This window comes from Pinus tabuliformis, chromosome Q, assembly GCF_031772625.1.
Source record: "Pinus tabuliformis cultivar Carrire ecotype Pingquan chromosome Q, CPIR1, whole genome shotgun sequence".
NCBI lineage: Eukaryota > Viridiplantae > Streptophyta > Pinopsida > Pinales > Pinaceae > Pinus > Pinus tabuliformis.
Genome location: NC_142296.1, coordinates 1,339,414,277 through 1,339,438,689, shown reverse-complemented (window position 1 = coordinate 1,339,438,689; position 24,413 = coordinate 1,339,414,277). Strand labels below are relative to the sequence as shown.

The 24,413-nt window shown below is 39.0% G+C and overlaps 1 protein-coding gene across 7 annotated transcripts in view; it reads left to right on the top strand.

The window, feature by feature from the left end:
• LOC149224808 (uncharacterized) overlaps positions 1-24,413 on the top strand; it is a 96,076-nt gene that overhangs the window by 25,297 nt on the left and 46,366 nt on the right. For all 7 annotated transcript variants that reach the window (XM_089386286.1, XM_089386279.1, XM_089386281.1 and 4 more), the window contains one exon: positions 20,866-21,283. In XM_089386286.1, the coding sequence (XP_089242412.1) occupies positions 21,056-21,283 (228 nt within the window). In that variant the 5' untranslated portion in view covers positions 20,866-21,055. The remainder of the gene's footprint in view (positions 1-20,865; positions 21,284-24,413) is intronic.

The window sequence follows — 24,413 nt, the reverse complement described above, 5'->3', positions numbered from 1 at the left end:
TGGGACCCTTGGATGCTAGGGCCACATTTTCTCCTTCCTTCTCACTCTTCGCGCCCTTGCTGCTGCTTCCGTTGATGGTACTCTTCAACAGAGCACGCCTCAACTCCTAATATAGATCGGCCCACATCCCATCCCATCTTGGCAATGTGTCTCTGCCCAAGATACTTTAGACAAAAACTTGCCAATCCTTTGAGACACTGTTTAGTGCCAGTCATACAAGATCTGTGGGTTGGGGCGCCTCACTAATGGCTCTTAGCTGATCATGGACCTCCTGAATCCTAGTGAGGAAGCCATCTATGCTCTCGCCCTTCTACGTCCTTATGCTTCTCAACTTCTCCTATAGCTTCTTGATATAGCGTGGAGAGAGCATCCCACATTTCCTTCGCAGCCCCTTTGTCAGCTACATGTGAGACAATATGATCTCGGACTCCATCCAAGATCATCTGCTTCACCTTTGCCTTCGCCATTTCTCTTTTGTACTCCTTCAATTGATCTGCGTCCTGGGGTACTGCTATAACATTGTCCACGTAGGCTTTCAGGTCATCTTCATCTAGAAGGAAGGACATACTAGCGTTCTAGATGACATAGTTGGAGGCTCCCTCCAGCCTATCCTGATCTGTAAGCCCAACTGTGGTCATCTCTAAAATTGTCCAAAACTCCCTATTTCCCTTTGCTTGGCTGCTCGTTCTACTATTCGCACTCCCTTCTGGGGTGAGAAAATCTGCTCTCAGCTATTGTCAATCTGTAACTGGAAAAATGAACTTCTAAAACTCAAAGTCCCTTGAGAGAAATTTTCCTGGTGTATGTGCTTTTCTCTTCCACCCGACGATGGTTTTGCTATTGCAAAAACCCTCTGCATCCAACCAAGGATTTGCTCAGCGAAAATCTGAGCTGCTGATGCTCCCTCTGACTGCTGGAATCACTACTTAGGCTTCTCTAAAGAACATTCAAGGAGGAAAATACACAGAAGGGAAATGAAATTTGATCCATTTCTACCTATTAAGCTCAAATGTCCTAAACTGTTCGAGGTGAGGATCAAATAAATCCTGTTTTGCAGCTCTATGATGAAGAGGCAGAGAGCAGGAGGAACAATTTTGGTAGCCCAGCAGATGGGCAATTTCTTTTAAAATTTTAAGTTTTCAGGCCTTAATGATTGTAAGCAGTTTCTTTTTCAGGTTTTAGAGCAGACTTGGTATGACTCCATGCCCAATGGATACCAGGCAGTGTTTTTAAAGCTGAGTTTTGTATGAAGGCATTGGTCTACAGGTTCTTGAGACCTCACAGGGAGAATCTCATCCCCAGAAGGAGCCAGTGTTAGCTCTGCTACAGTTTGCAACATTTGATGGATAGAACAAGTTGGGCAGTGCTGTTTTTGTTTGCAAAGGAGCTCGCAGCAGTCTATTGGATCCTTCCTCCTTCATTTACATTATGCCCTTATAACTCCTTACACCTCCGTTTCCTCCTTCCTTTTAAATCCTCCTCATTCTCCTTTAAGTCCCTTATCCCTGTTTTTCTCCTTTAAACCCTATAAGCCCCGATAACTCGTTTTAACCTTATATAAACCCATTTCTTCGTTTAGTCCGTGGCGCTAAAGTCCTAGCCCTCTGTTTCTTTGTTCCTCGCCTTCCCCTATTCCCTTGCTTAAATTCCTTTATTACCCCACTGCCTCTGTTTTATCTTATTAAATTCTCCATAACCCTTTTCTTTGGTCCCGGGCGCAGAGCTAAAACTATGAATCCATGGATTATACAGCCGCGCACATATAATAAAAATCATGAACCCGCGCCATTATTAACCCTCTGTCGCTTTTGAAATCTCCACCATTGATCGCCATGATCTAATGGTCCTCGTTGCCCTAGCCCACGCGTTAAAGTTTGCGCTCGTTCCTTGCCATCCGACCGTCCATCGCCAGATCAACAGTGGATGCTTCCCCCGATCGCGCGACTTGCACGCGCGTTAACCCGCGGGGGTGGCGGTTTTAGTCCGCCATGTGGTGTATTTGTATTGGATCGCACGCTGTTATACGGAAATCGCCCGCCTGTAATAGGCGGTGCGGGGAAAACCGCCCGTCCCCGGCTGTTAAATCCCTTGCACCTTCTGCTTGTGATCACCGTCAAATCTGCACGGATTGTGATCCGATGGCTGACGATTGTCTCAGCCCGTGTCCTCCCGATAGCCTCCAGAAACTAATCTAGGCCGTCCTTTATGTGATCCGACAGTTTATAATTGTTCCTCCTGCCAACGATCTCCACCGTCCGATTGTCTAATCTAACGGCTAATGTTTATTCGCCTTCTGCTCATGCTTCCGCCATGTTTTTTAACTCCTTTGACTGTTTGGAGCTCCCGATGGACAGCGACGATCAATTACCTGTACCCGACACATTCAAACTGCAACTAACTGCATTTAAAGAGGAGCATGGCAGAGAGGAAAATGGATGACCTCGGGTAGATAACAGCATTTATTAGTTACGGGTTTGTATCAGTCAGTACTCCACCTGATCAGAGAAGGACATCAGACAATCAGCAAAGGCTGATTTTGTTCATTTAATCATTCAGATTTTAGTTGAGCCCCATATCTAAACTGTAAATGTGGTTGGTGGTCCATTAAGACACCTCCACGCATAGCCTAGCAAGGCAATTTTGTAAACAATCTCTATATATACCCAGAACACAGATGTAATGGGTTGATGAGTGGTTGGATGAGTGTTATTTTGCTGTAAGGTTCAACTTCTGGAGATTGTAACTGCTATGATACCTGCAGTGTCTGGTCTTCATTTTTAGCTAATGCAAGCTTCTTTTGCTGTTAATTGCTCACTGTCCACTTGTTCTTCTTGTTCCAGACTGTGCCTGTTTTGCATTTATTCATGTGTTGTTAATGTTTAGCATTAGAAGGGCTATCATCCCACCTCTGTGTTAGGTTTTAGCATGTATCATTGAATTTGTATGTAGGTTTCTGTTGTTTTAATGCCAGAGAGCTGGCATCCCGTCTGTGTATTAGAAAACAGATTTACAGACCTTTTAACTGGTTGCAACTGGCCATCACAGGGTCCTGTGCATCTGCTGGCGTGGTCAGTCTTCTCCATTATCACCTTATCCTCAAACTGTGAGTAATTGGTGGTCTAAAACCTTGTAGTCTGGGAGTGTTCACCCATGTCTGGGGTCAAGCACAGTAGAAGTGGTTATCTGGCTTGAATATGCAGCGTTTCTTTCATTCATCCACCATTTTCCAACATTTTTGTTGAGTTTGTAATGTTCCCGAGCATCTCTGATATACAACCTAGGAGAGTTTCTTGGGGCGATAACATTAATTATATTGGAGGAGGGTTTTCTAGATACGGAGAGTGCAAGGCAGAGAAGGCATAGAGAGGCAGTGCGGTGCTACGCAGAGTCAACACAGAGTGTCAGAGGGAGTTCGTAATTTTGTTGGAGAGCCGAGATCTAGTGCCAAAACCCTAGGTGTGAGACCGAAGGGCTAGAGATTTGAAGCTCCAGAGGCAAATCGACTAGCAAGAAGGGTGACGTAGAGCCTAGAGTTTGTGACGCAGATCTGCGTAGGCTGACGGAGAGGTTGCTTAGAGGCAACGTGGGGCTAGCCATCCAGAGCCTAGATCAAAATCAGATCGTGAGTGACAATGTGGGAATTTTATCACTACCTCTTTGCCAGTTTATTTTCTGTATCAGATTGCCAGTTGGGGCATCTAGAGATTTGTACTCAAAAACTATTGCGTAATATTAAAACCCTCAGCTGCTGCACCGATTTTCCCAAGTTGGGTTTTTCTGGGGACTTAGTCCAAAAATATCGGTGTATTTGTGCGTGTGTGTGTTTATTTCTTTCCTGTGCAGTATTTAGTTTCCACAACATTTATTTTGTGTAGGCTGTAGTATATGTATTTCAATATTTGCTGTAGAAAAGTGCAAGTAATTTGTTTGAAGTAATTAAACAAATAGGAGAAATATCATCAGTTTGCTGCAGTAGGAATGGGTTCACCGATTTTTCACAATTCACTCCTTATCTTAGTTAATACTGATTAATTAACCAGTTTTCCTAAGTTTAGACTTAGGTAACATAAAAAAATAGGTTAATAATCTAATTGAGACACTTCTAGGTGAAATTTCCAGAAACAATTTCTGGGTTATGGTGAACTCCTATATTCTAGCCCCCACAAAATTTCAAGACTAAAACACCTTCAATGCTACAAAAACTAACGAAAACCCTAGAGATAGTCCTAGATCGATGTTTCCGCTGAAAGAAGAAACCTTAGCTCATGCAAGGAAGGAAAGGAAAGCACAATGCTATTGATGAGGACAAGGATGATGAGTTTGCAAATGGATTTCAGTGATTTCTACAAGAAGGAAAAGATCAAGAAGGAGCTGACAAATTCCCTTCAATCCTTAAAGATAAGTACTTCATATCTCTCTTCCTTGATTATTATTACTTTATTTTCTAGCCAGCATTTTGTCCTTGTATCCTTTGCTTGGTTATAATAGTTCTTCCTTGGCCTCCTAATGAGGTTCATAGGTACATTATGAAGGCAACCAAGAATTTGGTAGCAGGTGGAAGCATTAGGGTGAACAAAGCAAAGTTTATGATAAGAGGATGCTCCCAAGATGAAGCGTAAACTCAACAAAGAGCTATTTGAGTTTGAGAGGGAGAAATAGTATATACATCTAGAACCATGCCAAATGACCATAAGAGCTTCTAAGTCAGAGGGAGTAGACTGTTAGGCCAACAAGTCTGGAAGAAAGATGTATATGGAAATTTTACTGAGACTTGAAGGGAAGTCAGTGGTGACTTCCAAGTGAATCTACAAGATCTACTATGTAGCAGATGGCAACATAAAGCAAGACTCATGGCAAGAGGGTTTTCCTAGTAAGAGGGAGAAGACTGTGCTCCAGTTGTTAGAAGAAGGCTTTATGGATTAATGGATCAAGGTTTATCTTGTCATCATATGACTTAAAACAAGAGCAAGCAAACTCACGTGACATAGGGAGCAGCCAACATTGCCACAATAGGATCTATTTCTGTCAGAGGGAGCACCCAGTCAGGGCGATCAGAAAACAGTTATGGTGATGGCTCCAGTAAAGGAAGCTGGTTAGTTTATGGTTGATCCAAGGCATGTCGTTCAACATGTGTTGAGGTACCAACATGGTACAGTTAAATCTAGATTAAAATTATTAAGTGCAACTGCTGGAGCCTAGGATATACAAATTTAGATCAGGCAAAGAGTGTAGAAGATAGTAAGAGTTCATTAGAATATTGCTCCAGTTTGGGCTTCGCTATGATTTCTTGGATAAGTAAGAAGCATACATCTGTTGCACTCAACACTGTAGAGGCTAAGGATATTGTAGCTTGTTTGGTGAGTTGTGAAGTAGTATGGCTTCAAAAGCTACTTGTAGGGTTGTTTGATCAAGTGTAGAGACGACCATGATGACAAGTAGAAGCATATTGAGATCAAGTACCAAGACATGGTAAAGAAGGGAGCAATTTGGCTTCAATACTTTTCTACAGATGAGTAGGTTGCTGACATTCTCACAAAGCTTCTGTCTCAGGATGAAGTTTGTATACTTCGAGGAAAAGCTTGGAGTAGTTGAGAATGCTTCCCTCAGTGAGAGGGAGTGTTGATGTTGTAGCATCGGGGACAAACATTCTCCCTAGGTTAGCTATGTTGATCAAGTTGCCATATAATGTGGTTAGGGAGAATTGTTCGGAGATCATTTAGGCCCATAATTACTCCTTATTAGGGTTGAGTGGGTGCCTCTAACATTGGGCCCATAATTACTCCCCAGTAGGGTTGAGTGGGTGCCTTTAACATCAGGCCCAAAATTACTCCCCAAAGGGGTTGAGTGGGAGCCTTTAGCATCTGGCCCAAATTACTCCCTAGATGGGTTGAGTGTGTGCCTAGGGTTTCACCATAGATCAGAGGTGCTGATCAGGACTATGGTGAACCAGGACTAGTCCGTATACCATGGTTTAGAGGTGCTGACTAGATTTATGGTGACTAGTTGACGCTGATGATGATGTTGATGCCGATGATAGATGTTGAGTTGTTTCAACCTTTGCTTAGAGAAAATTTTGAACAAGAGAACATCTGAAAAAATTATTATGAATACCTCCCTGCCTAAGAGGGAGTGTTGAATTTTGTAGCTATGGTCAGTGTTCATAATTTTATTTTAGCCCATAAAAAAAGAAATGATAAATATAAATTGGTTTTTAAGTCGGTTCCAACTTAAGGAGGGAAAATAAAAATTTAAATTTCCAAAATTGCCTCCAAAATCAAGTCGGCCCAGTCCCAGCCCAAGGGATGTGTCTCTTGGGACACTCTAATCTCTATATATACAAACATTCGTCATCCTGCATTGAAACACAAATTCAGATCACATGATGCACGTATCTTTTGTTATACATATGATGGAATTAAGGAAGGAAGCTGAGTTTCTCTAAAGAGGAAGTCTTTTGTAACAGACCAAGCTTATGGGCAGAACGAAGTTTCTTTTGAGGCAGATTGGAGTCTTTTGAAGTAGTTCGAATCTCTAAGGCAGACGTGAGTTCTCTGAGGTAGCAGACCAAGATTCCATTTTGGATAAACCGAGTTTATGGGCAAACCAAGGTTTTGAGCATATCGAAATATCTCGAGGCAGAAGGCTGAATTTATGGGAAGCAGGCCGAATTTTTGGGTAACAATAGGAGGCCGAAATTCAGCCTGTTCATGGACAATTTGACCACCATTGACTAAGGCCAGTTGTGGGTAGTTTGACCAGGTTTGACCTAGATTTTTGTTGTTGGTCAGTTCAACTCTATTTAGCTGGAAAGATCAGATTGTATCTCTTGTTGAATTGAATGATTTTTCTAAGAACAGGTTGTTGGATTTTCCCCCATGTGAGTTTTCCCAGGGTAAATATTTGTGTCTCCTATTTGACTACCTCTTTATGATCCTACTGTCGTTAATGTTTCTACTGTTGAGATCTTCTGTGTAATTGCTTAATGATGAATATGAATATAAGAATGATTAAATCATTAGAAGTAATTATCAGATTAGAAGGCCTTGAAAATTCAACAAAAGAAAGAGTCATGATTATATTATTAGTGTGGCTTGAAGTACTTGTTTGTGTCATGTTGAAAGTAGGCACTAAAAACATGGTTAACTTGGTTTATGTTTGAGAAAAAGGGAAAGCGTCTTATGTTTGAAGGAGGCACTTGAGGCATTGGTTGAAGTGTCATCATTGGTCGAAAACCTTGTCTAGGGGAGGATGTTTAGGGAGGTTTGTTGCATGAATACATGGATAAGTATTCTGAGACATGTTTACAATACTCATTTGTAGAAAGAGAGTTCGGATTTTCCACAGTGATATTCGAGAGTGGTTGATGTATCAAATCCATTTTCATGATAGATTGAAGAAAGATGAGGTAGTCGGAGGACTAAAAAAACCTGAAGGTTTGCTGCTCTTCTTTCAATTTTTATCCTTGATTTTTCGAGTGAATAGATCTCATTCTATGAATCTCTTCGTATAGAGAAATAATGGTTTGTTTTTGTAGAAAGAGACTTTAGATTTTCCATAGTGATATTCGAGAGTTGTCAACATTTCAAATCCATCTTTAGGACGAAGATTGGAGAAATATGAAGTAGTCGGAGGAATAAATTTACCTGAAGGTCTGCTTCTCTTCTTTCAATTTTTATCCTTGATTTTTCGAGTGAACAAGTCTATTTGTAAAATAATTTTTTAATTTTAAGTGTAAATTACTTTTCTAACTTGGGTTGGGGTTTTAGATCTATTTTGTATATATTTGGGGTTTGGCTGTTTTTATTTTCATTTTTGTAGGTTGGATCAAGGGATCAAGTGAGAGAAGAGCTAGATCTAGGCCCTTGAAGGTATGATCTAGTCTCTAGATAATTTTGCAGGGGCATTTATTGAAGATTTGATGGCAAAATTCGGGTCTGGAATTTTTTTTTTCGAGACACGTGTTTTTAGTTTTTGCCTTCCTTTTGCCATTTCAGCCTCCGATCTACCATCTTAGCCCTTTTATCCCCGCAAATTCATCTCCCCTAGCCTTGTTCTTCTTTTCTTGGCCTCTTTTGCCCTAGAATTGACCTGAAACTCTAATATGAAGTTTTGAGGCTAAATACTTGGGGGTTTTTGTAGGCTTAAGGTCTCCAAATTCATATTTTGCAAGCGGAAACGTGATCCCAAAGTTTTAATGATTTTCAACAGTGGGATCTTCAAGGCCTTGGGCCTAGGGTTTGATTTTGCTTCAGTTTTATTGCAACACTCAAATCATTAATATCTAAGCCATAAAATCATATTTTAATTGGTCAAAATCGATTAGAATTGTAAAATCTAAATTTTCACAAGTTTTGGCCACTTGGGTATCTCTAATTTGATGTAGATCTAACATTTTAACTTGCTGGAATTTACTGCATAACTGTGAAATTCAAGTCTGAAATATTTCTGAAGCATACACTTGATAAGGATTAAAAAAATTAAATTTTTAGTTTCTGGTAAAAAAGTACTATTTTTAGACAATTTGGGCATCTTCTTCAGTGTTTTTGGATTGCTGATCTGTCATTAACTTACTGCAATCCAAAAATACTAAAGATGATGCCCAAAATGCAATGCAACAGGTAGAGTGAGGCATCACGCTACCACACCAATGGATGAGTAACCACCAAAAGGAGGGATGGAGGGAGTGGTGTTGTCACTTGGTACATGAGGGTAACCAAGAATTTGACGGAGGAAAACGAAAGAGGACGAAGGGTACCACTAAGTTAATTGATTGAGTCTGATTTTAATTAATCTATAGCCTTCAGTTGATTTTAGGCTAACTTCAGTTAGGTTCTCTGACTTTTGTCAATAGCTAGAAAGAAAATATAGTGTTAGAAAAAAAATCTGGTTCATCTCCTAGTTAAAATATGTAGGGAGTGGTGTTGCCACTTGGTTGTCGAGGGTAACCAGAATGTGATTGGAGGAAGAGGAAAGAGGACAGAGGGAGCCACTAAGTTAATTGATCTAGTCTGACTTTAGTTAACCTAGAGTCTTCAGTTGATTTTATGGTAACATCAGTCAGGTTCTCCAATATTTTTCAATAGGTTGAAAGGAAATATAGTACTAGAAAGATAATCTGGTCCACTTCCTAGTTAAACTAGAAAGAAAATCTGGTTCACCTCCTAGATAAACTTGAAAGAAAATCTGATCCATCTCCTAGTTAAACTATTTTATTCTGTAAGAGACCCAACTCACTCTATATAAAGAGGAGATTCTCTCAGTTTCATTTGTAAATGGCAATTAGAGATTTAGGAGTTAGAAAAGAGATGAAATCTCAAGCTTAGGAATTGAAGCTTGATGAAGCTCCTTTGTACTTCTATTCTTGAAGACCAATGGGAGATCAAAGTGTTGCTCCATTTTGATGTATGGTTTATTTATTATTTTCAATTTTCTGTTCTTGTTATTGTAGATTCTTCTTGTTGTCATTCTTTTATAAAGGCTACGGAGTGAATCTATTCATCAAGGAATAAAGAAATTTGAGAAGTTGCAGATTTGGAAGCACATTACAGCCATAAAAAAGCACCTTTATAATTTGATTGATGAATGGCAATCTTAGCCATCCAAGACTAGTTTGCTACAACACATTTCCAGCAAATACTTAAGGTTCAAATGTATCAACCTTAAGTACACATCATAAAGATGAATGTATCAAATAGTTTTTTCATCTATTGATGGGTGGAAGATGGTAAACGAGCCTCTTCTACCCTATGACCTACTTCAAAGTAGCTGTTTGTGACACACTAGTGTTCTCATTTAATTAATGCCTTATGACTCCACTAGCCCATTACCAATAGGCATTGGTTTCCTTCCATCTCTTTTCATTCCTTGTGATGGATGTATGATGATCCTATGAGGACCAAGTGCAAAATCCATACATTGCATGAGATGTAAACTATGTTGGCTGTGGATAGTTCATCTAGAGGGGCTCTACTGATGCTGGTGATGTTTGTCTCACGTGCTGGTTGTGGATCCTTGGCTGTGGTGTACTTCACAAAGTGTATAGAGGCTACCAAAGGCTGTAACATTCGTCACATGATCCGCCAGATGTTTTTCGACTTCCTTGTCAAGATTAAACAATTTTTTCAAATATTTTTCTATTTGCAACCTTATGAAGCTTTTGTGTTGACCTTTTAAATATTTTATTTGCCTCTTATTAATCTTTGCAATTAAATTTAGAAGGTGTAAAGCATACCTTCATTTAATTCCATTTAAAGGGGCTCACTAGCCCAACAACCTAATTCCCAAATTAGGTCACCATTTCAAATCTCTATATCCCTTGTTCACACCAATGTTTAAAAAGTTAAAATTGGACTCAAAGTCAGCCAAGGGTCAAATTTGAGTCAGACTGGAATCCAATTGGAACTGATGGACGAGTTGGTTTATGAACCGGTTCAATGTTCATTCACATGTAAGTTGAACTAGCTGGTCATGGAACCAGTTACTGTAATGGTTCAAGGATTGGATCATCTTGGTCTAGGGTCAAACTGGCTGAACCAGTCAGTTTCTCTTCTGGTTTGGACGGTTTTTAAAACACTGGTTCACACTAGGACAGGCCTTTGCCTTGATTACATACAATTCACAGACCATGTCAGGAGTGATTGTTTAGCCTCCTCTGATGCCATCCAAGAAAATACAGTGCACATGGATGGCCATAAAAAGCCACACTGTAGTGGATATAATAACACATGTATTAAATTGCATTATAGATGCATTGTAATAGGTTAGCCTAAGATTGGATGCCCAAGTAAAAACACTGACCACTCTCCCAAATGCATCAACGTAGGATACATTATTTATAGAACTGCTCTCCCATAAACTACTCCTGTGTGCCATGCTACTGATGTCTGTTACATTCTTCACACAATCTTCTGGATGTAGATCGCTAGCTATAACATTCTTCACACTCTGCGAATGCTACTGCTGGCTGTAACATTCTTCAAATGATCTGCTAGACTTTTCTGAGGCTCCTTGTCCAGACCTCACAAATATTCTCCATAATCTGCCATTTTTCAAACATACAACGATTTTGTCTACCGTTAAAACATTTTATTTTCCTCCTTATAATCTTTATATTTACCTTTTGAAGGCGCCAATATACTTCATTTCGTGTCATTCAAAGGGACCATGGGAGCCTGCCCATGTAGATACATGAACCGCTTTCCCAAATACGTCAATTTCCAATGCATTATTTATAGTAGCACAAGCCATTAATAATATTACAATTGGTCACATGATAGGCACATATCACCAACATTGATAGTTATTTCATTATTAACATTCTTGTGGTCACATACTAATATTGATAGTAAATGGTGGAGATTGTTGTTTGTTCCTATAACACCCTTCTTTAAATGAGATTTTGATTCATAAACTGCTGTGTATATTCCACTGGACAGTTCATCACAATATATCTACTAAGATATAATGAAAATCCGAAATCTACACTATGATGGTTAATTTTTCCTTAGGTTTATGGATTTGTTAATTACTGTGTTATGCTTATGCGTGCAATATATGAAATATGAAAAATGGAGAACATACACAAATACATTATACAACCACTCACAACCATGATAACACAAGATATGACTTGGGAAACCATTTTGGAATGTCAGGCCAGGCAGTAATTCTCCAAAGGCAGAAAAAACTGATTCGTATTTTATTCCATAGGTAACCCATTGTTATATACAATAGGGAGTGATTGTTCAGTTCATCTACCGATGACTGTTCACCTTCCCAATTTATTTATTTACATAAAATCCCCAATCATGAAGATTAGGTGTCAACATTCCCCCCCTTAATCTGAAGGGATGTTGGTGAGTCCAAGCATCATTCTGAATCGTTCAAGCTTTTCCCTTCCAAGTGCTTTGGTGAAGATGTCTGCAATTTGCTCATTTGTGGAACAATGACGGAGATGGATTGTTTTGGCCTCAACATGATGTCGAATCAGATGATATTTAGTATTGATATGCTTTGTTCGATCATGGAACTTTGGGTTCTTGGCCAACTTTATTGCAGAGGTGTTATCAATCATGAGTGGAGTTGATTGTACTTGTTTTACCTGCAAATCTTCAAGAATTTTCCTGAGCCACACAATTTCTTTCGTTGCTTCAGCTGCTGCCATGTATTCTGCTTCTGTTGTGGAATCTGCTGGAACTGATTGTTTGCGTGATCTCCAGGAGACAGCTCCTGATCCAAGACTCATAGCATATCCTGAAGTAGATACCCCAGTTTCTTTGTCTCCATCGAAGTTTGAATCAGAGTATCCAATCAAGCTGAAGTCGTCCACCTGTGTATACTTGATTCCAAGGTCTCTAGTTCCCTTCAAGTACCTTAGAACTCTTTTTGCAGCAGACCAATGTCCCTCACAAAGCTTTTGCATGAACCTGGAGAGGATTCCAACAGTAAATGAAATGTCTGGTCTGGTAGTAGTGAGGTAGATGAGACTTCCTACAAGCTGTCTATACTTTGTTGCATCCTCAAATTCCTTTCCTTCAATAGATGTGAGCTTTAAGTTTTGTTCCATTGGAGTAAAAAGAGGATTGCATTCTGTCATGCCAAATCTGTTTAACAAATCTTCAATGTATTTCTTTTGAGAAAGAAATATGGCTTTTGGATGTTGGGTTACTTCAATGCCAAGATAGTAATGAACATAGCCCAAATCAGTCATTTCAAAACTTTTCCCCAATTCCTTCTTTATGGATGCAATGTAGCTTTCATTGTTTCCTGTCATTAAAAGATCATCTACATATACCACAAGATACACAACTGTTTTGCCAACTTTCTTGACAAACGAAGTTGCATCATCAAGATCAAAATGATTGAAGTTGAGTTTCAGAAGATGCTCAATTAGTTTTTCATACCAGGCTCGTGGTGCTTGTTTGAGGCCATACAAGGACTTCACAAGTTTGGATACTTTATGTTCATGTCCTTTCACAACAAATCCTTCAGGCTGGGACATAAAAACATTCTCTTTTAGATCTCCATTCAAGAATGCAGTTTTTACATCCATTTGATGGACTTTCCAACCGTTCTGAGCTGCTAGTGCAAAGAGTGTCCGGATGGTGGCCCATTTTGCTGTGGGGGCAAAAGTTTCCTCATAATCGACCCCTTCCTTCTGTGCAAAACCTTTTGCCACAAGCCTAGCTTTGTGCTTGTCAAGTGAGCCATCAGCTTTGTACTTGTTCTTGTAGACCCACTTGCAGCCAATTGGTTTGGTTCCAAATGGAGGATCAACCAGCTTCCAAGTGCCATTCTTTATGAGAGCATCATACTCCTTTTGCATCGCTTCTTTCCATTCATCATGAGAAGCAGCTTCTTTGAAGGAAGTTGGTTCAAAATCTGTAGACAAGTTCAATTCACAATCATAAGTAACATCCATATCAACAGGTGAATTAGAGTCATCTACATCACCTCCATTTTGTCGGTTTGAATTTCTGGTTCCTGTTTTTCCAATTTCATCATGATGAACACTTTCAAGTGTCTTTGTCAGCCACTTTGGGGGACCTTTCTGAGATGGTCCAGGCTGCTCTATTGATTGAGTTGGGACTGAATCAAGATTGAGTCTTCCAATTCTATCAATTACATCACTTAAAGCATCATCCGTTGTTGGAGTTTCATGCAGGGGAGATTGTTCTTCAGAAGAAGATTCCACATGTTGATCTAGTATAGGAATCCCCCCTTCAAGATGTGGAATTTGATTATCAAATTCTTGAAATGATTTCGTTTTTGCGAATCTATCCAAGCGATCAAGTTGCCGCTAAACAACATTGTCAGATTTGGATGATTCAAGAAAAATGACATCTCTAGATACAACAAACTTTTTATTTATTTCATCATAGAGGCGATATGCTTTCGATGTGTTTGAATATCCCAGGAAGATACACTTACGACTTCTAGCACCAAGTTTGTTTCTATGTACCTTTGGTATCAAAGCATAACAGGTGGAACCAAAGATCCCGAGATGTTTTACCGAAGGAACATGTCCATACCACAATTCATAAGGAGTCTTGTTTCTGATAGCATTAGATGGACATCTATTCTTTATATATGCAGCACATAGAACAGCATCAGCCCAAAACATTATCTTTACATTTTTGAAGAAAAGCATGGATCGTACCATATTCAAGATTGTTCTATTCATTCTTTCAGCTACACCATTCTGTTGGGGATTATAAGGCACAGTTGTTTGATGTTTGATCCCATGTTGGCGAAGATAGTGTTCAAATTCATTTGATGTATATTCTTTTCCATTATCAGTGCGAATAGACCCAATATGAGATTGTGCATCATTTTCAATCCATTTATGAAAATTCTTGAATGTTTGAAAAGCATCAGATTTGTTCTTCAATAAATAAACCCAACACATTTTGGTGTAATCATCAATAAATGTCATGATATATTTATTTCCATTTGCAGAAGGAACAGGCATTGGACCACATAAATCTGAATGAATGAGTTCAAGCTTCCTATGTGCTCTTGAATGTGAATCATGAAAAGACTGTTTGCTATGCTTTCCTAGAATGCAAGTATCACATTGCTTATGTTTCCTAGGAATCGTAGGCAAACCAACAACACCATTTTTCTTCAATAAGTGGAGACTGTCATAGTTTAAATGTCCAAATCTAGCATGCCATAATAAAATTGATGGAAGTGTACCTTCTTCATGATGAGAAATATATGAGAAATGTTGTGCATGAGCAGAGGTTCCTTGCAGTTTGAGAAGTCTTTCTTCTTCTATTCCCCTTATGACAAGTGAGTGGTCAGATGCTTTTTTTACCTCAAGCTTGCCATCAAACATATGAATGGAGTGACCTTGCTGGCGGATGTGGACCAAGGACAACAAGTTTCTCTTGAGCTGGGGGAGATATAGAACATGATCCAGAAGAAAGTCTGGAAGACCAGGCAGTTTAAGCCTAATTGTGCCAAGCCCTGATGGCTTGATTTTTGACTGATTTGCAAACTATACTGCTCCATCAACATTGTCAATGAAATCTTCAAAAAAATCTTTTCTATGAGTCATATGACAGGTTGCTCCTGAATCAAGCAACCAATCATTTTTCGAAGAAGCAAGTGAAGCATTAAACAAATCTTCATTTACTCCAATGTTACATTGTGCCTCAATATAGTGAGCGGATTCAGGTGCTTTGCCTTTGTCTGTATCATCAGTTTTACCTTTCTGCTGGTTTCTTTTCTGCTCAATTTTGTCCCATGGTAGCTTGCATGTAGAAGCATCATGTGATCCATTTCGTTTGCAGCGAATGCAATGCAGATCTGCCTTTTCTCCTTGAGAATGTCTGCCCCCCCTGCCTCTGAAGTATCTTCCTCCTCCTCTTCGTCCACCTCTTCCTCTTGTAGAATCTTGAGCAAGATGCTTTTCTTTATGAGCAAGGCACACAGTCTCTTCAGAAGATTCAGGGACTGTCTTCTTTCCAAAGGCTTTCTCTCTTTCAGCAAACTTTTTCACAAGAGAGTCAAAGGTTATATCTTTAAGATTTCCATTTGCTTGTAAAGACTCAAGATAATTGGAGTAAGTAGGATAGAGTGCCTTGAGAAAAGCAATAAGAGGGATATCCAACTCAACCTTAGTGGATTTAGTATCATGCATTATAGACTTTACTTCAGATGCAAGAGCAAGAGGATCATTATTTTTCAGTTCAAGAGTGAAGAGTTTAATCATGAGCTGAACAACTTCAAGTGCAGAATGTGAGTCATAGAGTTCTTTCAGCTTTTGTAAAGCTTCAAAGGCAGTTGAATATGATGAAATATGGCGACTTACTTCTTCATTTACAGATGCTGCGATTAATGCATAGGCTTTGCTGTTCTTGTTTTCCCAAATGACGAGCTCTTTGTCTGATGTAGGCTGCTCTGGGTCATTGCCTCCTTCTCCGACACACTCCTTTCCACAACTCATTGAAGATGAGGGTGTGTTTTATCATCCGGGACCATTCAGGATAGTTCTCCTTGCCAATGAGAACTATTCCTACCATAGAGATGATTGAATGCATTCTGTAAAAAATACTTTTGCTGATAAAAAAAAAACTTCTGCTGATAAAAAAAACTTCTGCAAAAAAACTTCTGCTAATAAAAAAACTTTCTGCTGATATACAATGAAGTTGTACTCAAAAGGGCAACAGATTTCAAATTCTTTATGCACTAAGTTTTCTTCAAATGTCTCCAAAATTTATAAAATATCCTCCCCTTTCATTTTCTTTTAGTGGGATTCCTTTTCTCGAGACAAGTGCAAAGAATGCCACTAATGTTGAAGAAGCATTTATGACCATGGCATCAGAGATAAAAAAGAGGATGGCAAATCAGCCGACATTGAACACTAGCAAATCTGGCACAGTGAATGTTGGTGGGAGTCAGCCTATTCCACCGAAGAGCGACTGCTGTTCATAGTTTCGAGTCTTGGAACTCAGGAGCATTCTGGTCAAGTAATTCTACATAATGTATGCGGCGATGTTATGGTTGCATCAGGTATTTTGGGAGCTCTTTTGGAAAATAATGCAAGGATACATAAAGTGATGCTTGATGGCCAAGTTCAGTGCACTGGCAGATCTGGTCAAAGAGCTGTTTAGAAATGGGGATTATTAGAAGTTTTCAGCTTTAATTCAACGGGGTTAATAATGCAAACGCATTCAAACATTAATGCAAACGCATTCAAACATCAAAACGATAATACCACTGCGCATTCAACACTCAAACGTTAATACGACTGCGCATTCAAAACGTTGTGAAGAAAGGATTCTGTCCAGTTTTCAGCGGCGTACAAGGAGGCTTCTCCGTTTTGGAACTCCCACTTCCACTGGCGATAGCTATGCTCTCTTTCCGGAAAGCCTTCACCAATACGTCAAAGAAATTAAATTAAATGAAGTACTGTCTACGATGCGGACGATTATACCTTGACTTCACATTTAAGCCCGCGTACTCAGAATCTGGAATATACAAACGCTTGAAGCAATCGTCCCTTGAAAGTCACCATGGTTCGGCTCTAGATTTCCGTCGATAATGCAGGATGGAATCCCTGAGAACGACGATGGCTCGCCTTCGAGCTCGAGATCAGTTACCAACACTGTCAACGGGTCGCACAATTTCGTAATACAGGGTTATTCCTTGGCCAAGGGCATGGGCGTTGGGTGTATGAGAGAATTCGCAACTCGGTCACGTGAGAGCGAAATGAGCTTGGACAGGTCTGCATAGAGGCACCAACGCATCTCTGGGCATGTCAGGCCATCGACAGAGGCAGAGCAGCGCTCAGGACTGAGGCAGTGGCAGACTATTTCAGGACAGAGGCAGTGGCAGCGCTCAGGACAGAGGCAGTGGCAGAGATGAAGGGAGTTACAACTATTTTTAGAACTGGCTCTGATACCATGTCAGACCAGGCAGTAACTCTCCAAAGGCAGAAAAAACTGATTCGTATTTTATTCCATAGGTAACCCATTGTTATATACAATAGGGAGTGATTGTTCAGTTCATCTCCCGATGACTGTTCACCTTCCCAATTTATTTATTTATATAAAATCCCCAATCATGAAGATTAGGTGTCAACATGGAAGAATACCCAACTGGAAGGTGAGACTGCTTTGCTCTCTCTTTTCTTTGAATGGAAAATGGATGTCAGTACAAAGAAGTGAGACCTGTAGCCCGTGGGCTATTATAGAACACAAACTCTCTCTGTTTGCTCTATCTCTACCCACTCTCAGCTACTTTGCTCAACTATGGAACAAAATGCACTAGAATAGAATCAAACCCCTTTTCCTCCTAGTGGCTTGGTTATAACACAGCCTGATTGCCAACTAGGGATTACATTTGACCCATTGAACCCTCAATATTGTTACCTTGACCCTTCTAGAGTCTTCTTCATAGTGCCCCATGTGGCTAGCCCCTTTTCCATGGGTAAGAGTGGCTGATGTGTCATCCTCTCGCATTATGGTGGTCAATTTCGATAGATCAACTTCTGGGAGGCATAAAATTATTACGAGCAACGATTGAGGTGATTATTGCACTGTTGGAAAGGTGTCAATGTGTAGATTATGGAATCTAGGTCCATAGTAAGGGCGGGATGACAAATTGGCTTATGAAGTTTTTCACCCGAAATTTTCCAAATTGGGACCGTCGGTAAAAATGACCTTGTAAGTTGATTCCTCCAAATTTTCCACTGTAAAAGCATCGAGATGGATGAAAAATAATATATTTATCCAATCCGGATCAGAGCGCCAATAAACTACTAAAATCTTAACATTTCATTTTGCTTCTCTCTATGTTCAAGATCACTGTTTGCCAAAGATCAATTTTTGTCATCATCCCGATGAGAACTGCATCTGTAGAAATGTGACCTGTTAATCCAAAATCGATTGCCGTAACCAGTAACTACAACTTGTATCAGAAACTCTCTTAAACTCCTCCCAGACACTATGGAGGAAACCATACTCTTACAAGTTGAAAAACTTTTTTGCAATAACACTAATCTCCCACATGCAATTGTATATATCAGTATGAAAAATTCACCTGGAATGGATGGTAACTAGCCACTCAAACTGCACTTGATAGTGCCAAAACAAGTCAATACAAGACTCTAAAATCCAACTTTCATTTTGCTTAGTATTCATTGCACCTAACTTGAAAAGAACTCCTCTTAGGTGTTAACATACAAGAAAGAGAAATCCATTTCCTTGAAGATCTGAAAGGGTACAATGCACAATGTGAATGAATTCAATTTCAAAATTTCACTCTGTAATGGACTAAACAATAAATCACATCATAATTGAGAAGAGATCATCAATATATAGTAAAATTTGGATGTAAAGTACATAATTGATCTTATCAATATTTAGATCTTTCTGATGTAGTAATATAATCTGCACAAGTTTAGATCTATTTCTTTAATCTGTACTAATAATAATCATATATCTGATATCTTCAGTAGGAATCTGTTTAAGTAATGGGGAAACACAAATGCAGGCTTATCTCCTTGTTTGTAAATATTTTTCTGTAAATAGAAGATGCATTTTTCAAAAAAGAGAAATCTAGAAGAGATAAAACTAAATAAACTAAACTGAACTAAAGAAAAAGCAAAAAACAAACTAACCATAAAGCTCTGACGTTTTTTTAAACTAATACTGTGAGATGTTTGCCTGAGTCCAATTATAAAAGACCTGTTAACATTGTTGGGGATATATGGACGTACATTGTATTATCACTGAAATTGATAGATATTTACTTTGGTGAAAGAGTCCTCTATTAGGTTCAAGAACTAGCTTATGAGAAAAACAATAATTATAAGGGCAGCATTAGATGTGCACTAATAACAAAAATGTATTTAAGAAACATCTTGAAAATGTCTTTGGATGAAGATGATCATCTTCAAGTATCTTATTGGTTGAAGTTCCAAGATATACCCAAACTTCAAAGTGGCATTATCTAGAATATTCTGGACATGGATATAATACCCTAAGGGGGACCATATGTGTGGTATTAACTCTAATTGAATAAAAAGTGCTTTGTGGAAAGATACAGCTGGCGGCTAGTGCAAATAATTAAAAATAAGTGAAAATTATAAAGTTCAAGTGCCCAACACCATTGCAAGGAAAAAATGTGGTCAAACAATACAATTTTTTTGCAAAGAAGATGGATCAGTTAGTCTTTGATGAAGTATGGTACTGACCTCAATATTAATCAATGTTGCCAATATAATTTTGGGGAATATAATGCTGAGGGTCTAAATATAAACTTATCAGAAATATTGGGGAAAGTATCCGAAATTATTGGAAAATATTGGCAAGCATAAACTTGGGCATAAAAAACTTGGAAAATATCGGAAACATTGGCAACATAAAAAACTCAGAAAAAATTGGAACTACAAATGAACAGTCACATTAGAAACATGTGATGGGAATTCTGCAAAAGAACAGAAAGAACTGCGAATCTACAACCAGAAATTTGCTGGATGAAATGGTTACTTTGAAGAAATTTGATACAGCGATGCAGCTAAATATGCTTATAAAGATTAAACAGATATCAGAAAAGGCGGGCTGGAAAACACAAAATTTGAGAATAAAATAATCAGTACGAGTGATCTAGAGCTCTGAAAAATAATCAGTACAAGTGATCTCTTTCTTTCTTTAGATTGTACCAAAATTTTACTTACTTTCTTTAGGGAAAAAAGAGAAATAGAAACTGTAGTATTCCAAGTATGATAAGCAAGTCCTTGGTGAGACTGGTTATCCTATACATGTCAAATGCAAATAAACAGGTGAAATGTTAATTACAAGTTACAACCAAGGGGGTGTATTTGGCAGTAAAGGAATTGAATTTGTACTGTTAGGGAATTCCACAACTGCACGCTGACAATACTTGCCTGTTACACAGCTGCTGAATATTCGTGATATATGGAAAAATCCATTTTGTAATCTAGTGCACTGGAAAAATTTAAATTAGTAGTGTTGTGAATGTCATCTTTATATTCATAACAACATTATACAAGAAATGATCATAACACAAGGATCAATTGGGCCAAGGAGTTTAACAAACATGAACATATTTTTGGATATTTATGTGGTGCTTTTCAGGGTTGTCTGAGTTTTTCCAAAACCAGTTCTCTGGGGCTTGTTTGAAGATTGTGTCATCAAATATAAGAGTTCTAGTGTAGTACTGGGGCAATGCATGTCTGTTTCTGTGGCAGATTATCTTTATGATTCTGGCTGAGATCATTTTTTATATTGAGATATAAACATTTTCTTTTTGCATGCTTGCTTTCAACTAACATGTACTTTGGATCTGGTTGTTGAATACTAATTCTGCCTATTTTACCACTCATTGGAACAGTTAAGCGCAGCTACAGTGAGTTGGATGATTGTAGTCACTTCAATTATTAGGAGAATCTGTTACTAGTTTTGACAGTCCTTTTCAGAAACTACGCTTTGAAGAAGCCAACTATTTGAGAATGATTGCATGAGCACAGAGATTAGCAGAAACTGAACTAACTTGTAGAGATAAAACAGAAAAGTTAGTTTGCATGGGTGGTCTGGACAGGTTGAAGGGAAATTTAACAGAAGAAGAATGCCCACCTTCGGCTAATCCTTTGCCCGTTGCTATTGATGTTAGCACTGAGTGCTGGGCTAAAGCTGAGCTTAGGACTAGAGAACTTATTTATCAAATCCAACCAACTGTTGTTTCGGAGAATCAAAGGAAGGCTGTTGTTCAATATGTTCAACGTCTTGTTCGCCGACGTATTGGATGTGAGGTAATTATGGTCATATCTATTCCATATGTCAGTTTACATTGTTTCTGCTGTATTTGGGTTCAAGTTTGTATGATAAGAGTGGCTTTTGCACCTGCTTTTTTGTTAATGCCCCTGCATTATATAGAGAAAACTGGTTAATTGATACTTCAAAATAACATTGCCTTAACTGTGCATGACTGAAATACTGGATATGACAGTTAGAATTTTAGGATGACTTAGCGTGTACTTATTTGGGGATCTTTTAAATGGTCTTAGTATGCATTTGTTTAAATGAATAGATGGATATGAGCTTATGCTCTTTGCATTCTGAGCTCAAATTTGAAGTGGAATTAAGTTGAAAAGGAAATGCTCTTGGAGTGCTTGATTTAATAGTTAGACTTTTAGGACGGCTTAGCTTGTGCATATTTGGAGATCTTTTAAATGGTCTTAGTATTTGTTTGTTTAAATGAATAGATGGATGTGAGCTTATGCTCTTTTCCTTCTGAGCTCAATTTGATGTGGAATTAAGCTGAAAAGGAAATGCTTTTCGAGTTGATGTTTGAAAGTCTGGAAGAGTAGAATTTGGTCCCCAAATATTCCCAAAGGCATTGGTCTTTGTATAGGTTAACTATCTGCTAGAGCAACTTTCAGATAAAGTCCTGGTGATACAGAATATATTTTAGAATAGTGAAGCAGGTACTAAAAGGGCTTCTATATCTTCGTCCTTTTTCTGAAGAAATAGCTTTCCAGAGAACCTCCCCCATCCTCCCTGGAATTTCCAGATGAATGGCAGATCAACTATGTAGTATGAATGCCAAGGCCACTGGTAACCCCAGAAGGCCCAATGGGAGTGGATCCTCAAACCTCTGTGGACTTTGTATAGAAGTGTCTTACCAATCACGCTAATGTTCAGGGTTTAAAAGATTCTATAGCTTCTGTGGAGTCTGATTTTACATTCATCTCACAGTGGATTTCTTCTTGACTTATCTGTTTTATTGGGCATTGATTGCTTTTACACAACATTGACCATTGCAGTGAGAGGGCTTCTTTCCTAAAATAGGATGATATTCTTTGAAGTCTGATACATTAGTTTCAAAATACATACTGGAAACATACCAGAGCTAGACCATGACAAATCTAAGACTAAACATGCATCACACTATTGAACAAGATTGTCACATTCAATTTTATCACTCGAAACCGGGTTGACTACATTCTGAGCACGCGGCATAACGCCCCCCCCCCCCCCCTCCCCCCCCCCCCCATTATTATTAGAGGGGTCTTTTGATGGGATGTCTTCTGAAGCAGAGTTGTGCATTTAATTAGGAATTGGTCTCTTCAATCTAGGTTCACAGGGTAGTAGCCTCCTCACATACATGGAGGATAGCTGCTCCAGACCTTGCTGCCACTGCTTTCAGCTCTTGTTTAATTTCTTTAGCCATTCTTTCAGTTCCCTTGAACGTCTGCTTAGGTGCTAGTTTGCATATCTCAGAATAGAATACCTTAGTCTCTATATGAGCTTTATCATTTGACGGTCCAGCTGTGCTCTTTGTGGATCAATGCTTCCATCCATAACTGTAGGAAAATCCCTTTTCTGGTAGACAAGGAAAACAGTAAAGTGATACCATGTGACCAGTTTGGGAAGGGAAGGTGACGAAATGGACGCATATGGTAGGCAGAGGGAAAGGAATAAATGGGAATGTACAGAGGATTGAAGGGGGACTGGGTAAGGTGAGAGGGACATGGATGCAAGAAAAGGGAAGGGTGATAAGATAGGATGAGGTAAGAGAGCTATGAAGTGGAAGATAAGGGAGATGAAGGCACCAGGGGGAAGGGAATGGAAGGTGGAGTGGGAGAGTGAAAATTAAGATGACCTGCCCACCCATCAGATATTACTTCCGCATTTATGTGGGACAGTACCATTGAGTGTTGGGAGTGCCAATGGGAGATGACAATGCTAACCTAGAAGATTAATGACAAAGGAGACCAATGGAGGAGAAGAAAATCTCAAAGTGAGCCTTGAGGTGCTAGAAGGAGTCAATTACTGCACTTTGAGGGGCCATGATATTGGAGCTTCTATGGATTTTGTTAATTGGACTTGTAGTTTCATGGAATTTGCATTTCTTCCATCGTTTTTGAACGTGAGAGATTTTGGCATAATTGACTTGCATGTTTATGGCCAAAAATGCCAAACTATTATCTTTTGGATGAACTTCCTGAGAGCATGTTTTCCTTCCTACCTATGAAATCCTTCAAACTATGCATTGGAGGAGTCACGAATAAATATAATATCATTCGAGTTAAAATGTTTTTGCTTGATTGTTTGTCACTATTCCTATATTCCAAGCCTTTTGTTATCACACTTCCCTCTGGTTTGATGATTGCACTCCTAGTGTCGAGGGACTTTGACTTCTTTCAAGGCACCATCAAAGAAAATAACATGTTCTTGCTGAGCTTGTATCCAAGCTTTGATATCATTGTTGGGCAGAAAAACCTCTGTGGATTTGGATTCCCTTATGTTTTAGGATGATAATTTGCTATTTTAGGATTCCAGTTGGTCAGGTCCCATGAATTCATCCAATTTTCCACAGTTTGGTTTATGTCTTCACACACTTTGCACCATTGAATGTTTTTATAATAATTTCTATGATCAGATTATTACTGGCCATTTTGGCGAGATCATCTCTAACAACATTATTATCATTAGGACGCTAGTTATTTGTAGAATCTAAGGCTTCTAGGCTATGAATCCTTGGTTAATATCCCATGTCGCTCTAAGAATTGGTTTGTTTTTGAGGTTTTCAAGATAGTAAGAGTATCAGGGGCTGACTGTTTTCTCATTGGGGGACTGTTTGAGAGATGAGGAGACCATTTTCCAGAAGCATGAGATCCATGCTGCACAAGTGGGGGAACAATCTAAAGAACAAATGGGTGGAGGATTCCTTGTTTGACCAACATTGAGTACATCTTGAAGGACTGATAATATCCTTCTCTGCTAAGTTTTCCCCAATAGGTAATTTCTCCAATGCCAAGCTCCAAAAGATGAAATCAACTTTTAGGAAAGAACGATTCAACCAAATCTTATTCCAATTGATTTTCAAAAGAAGGGGGATCCTTGCAAAGGAGGAATTGACATTCTTCTTTATTTGAG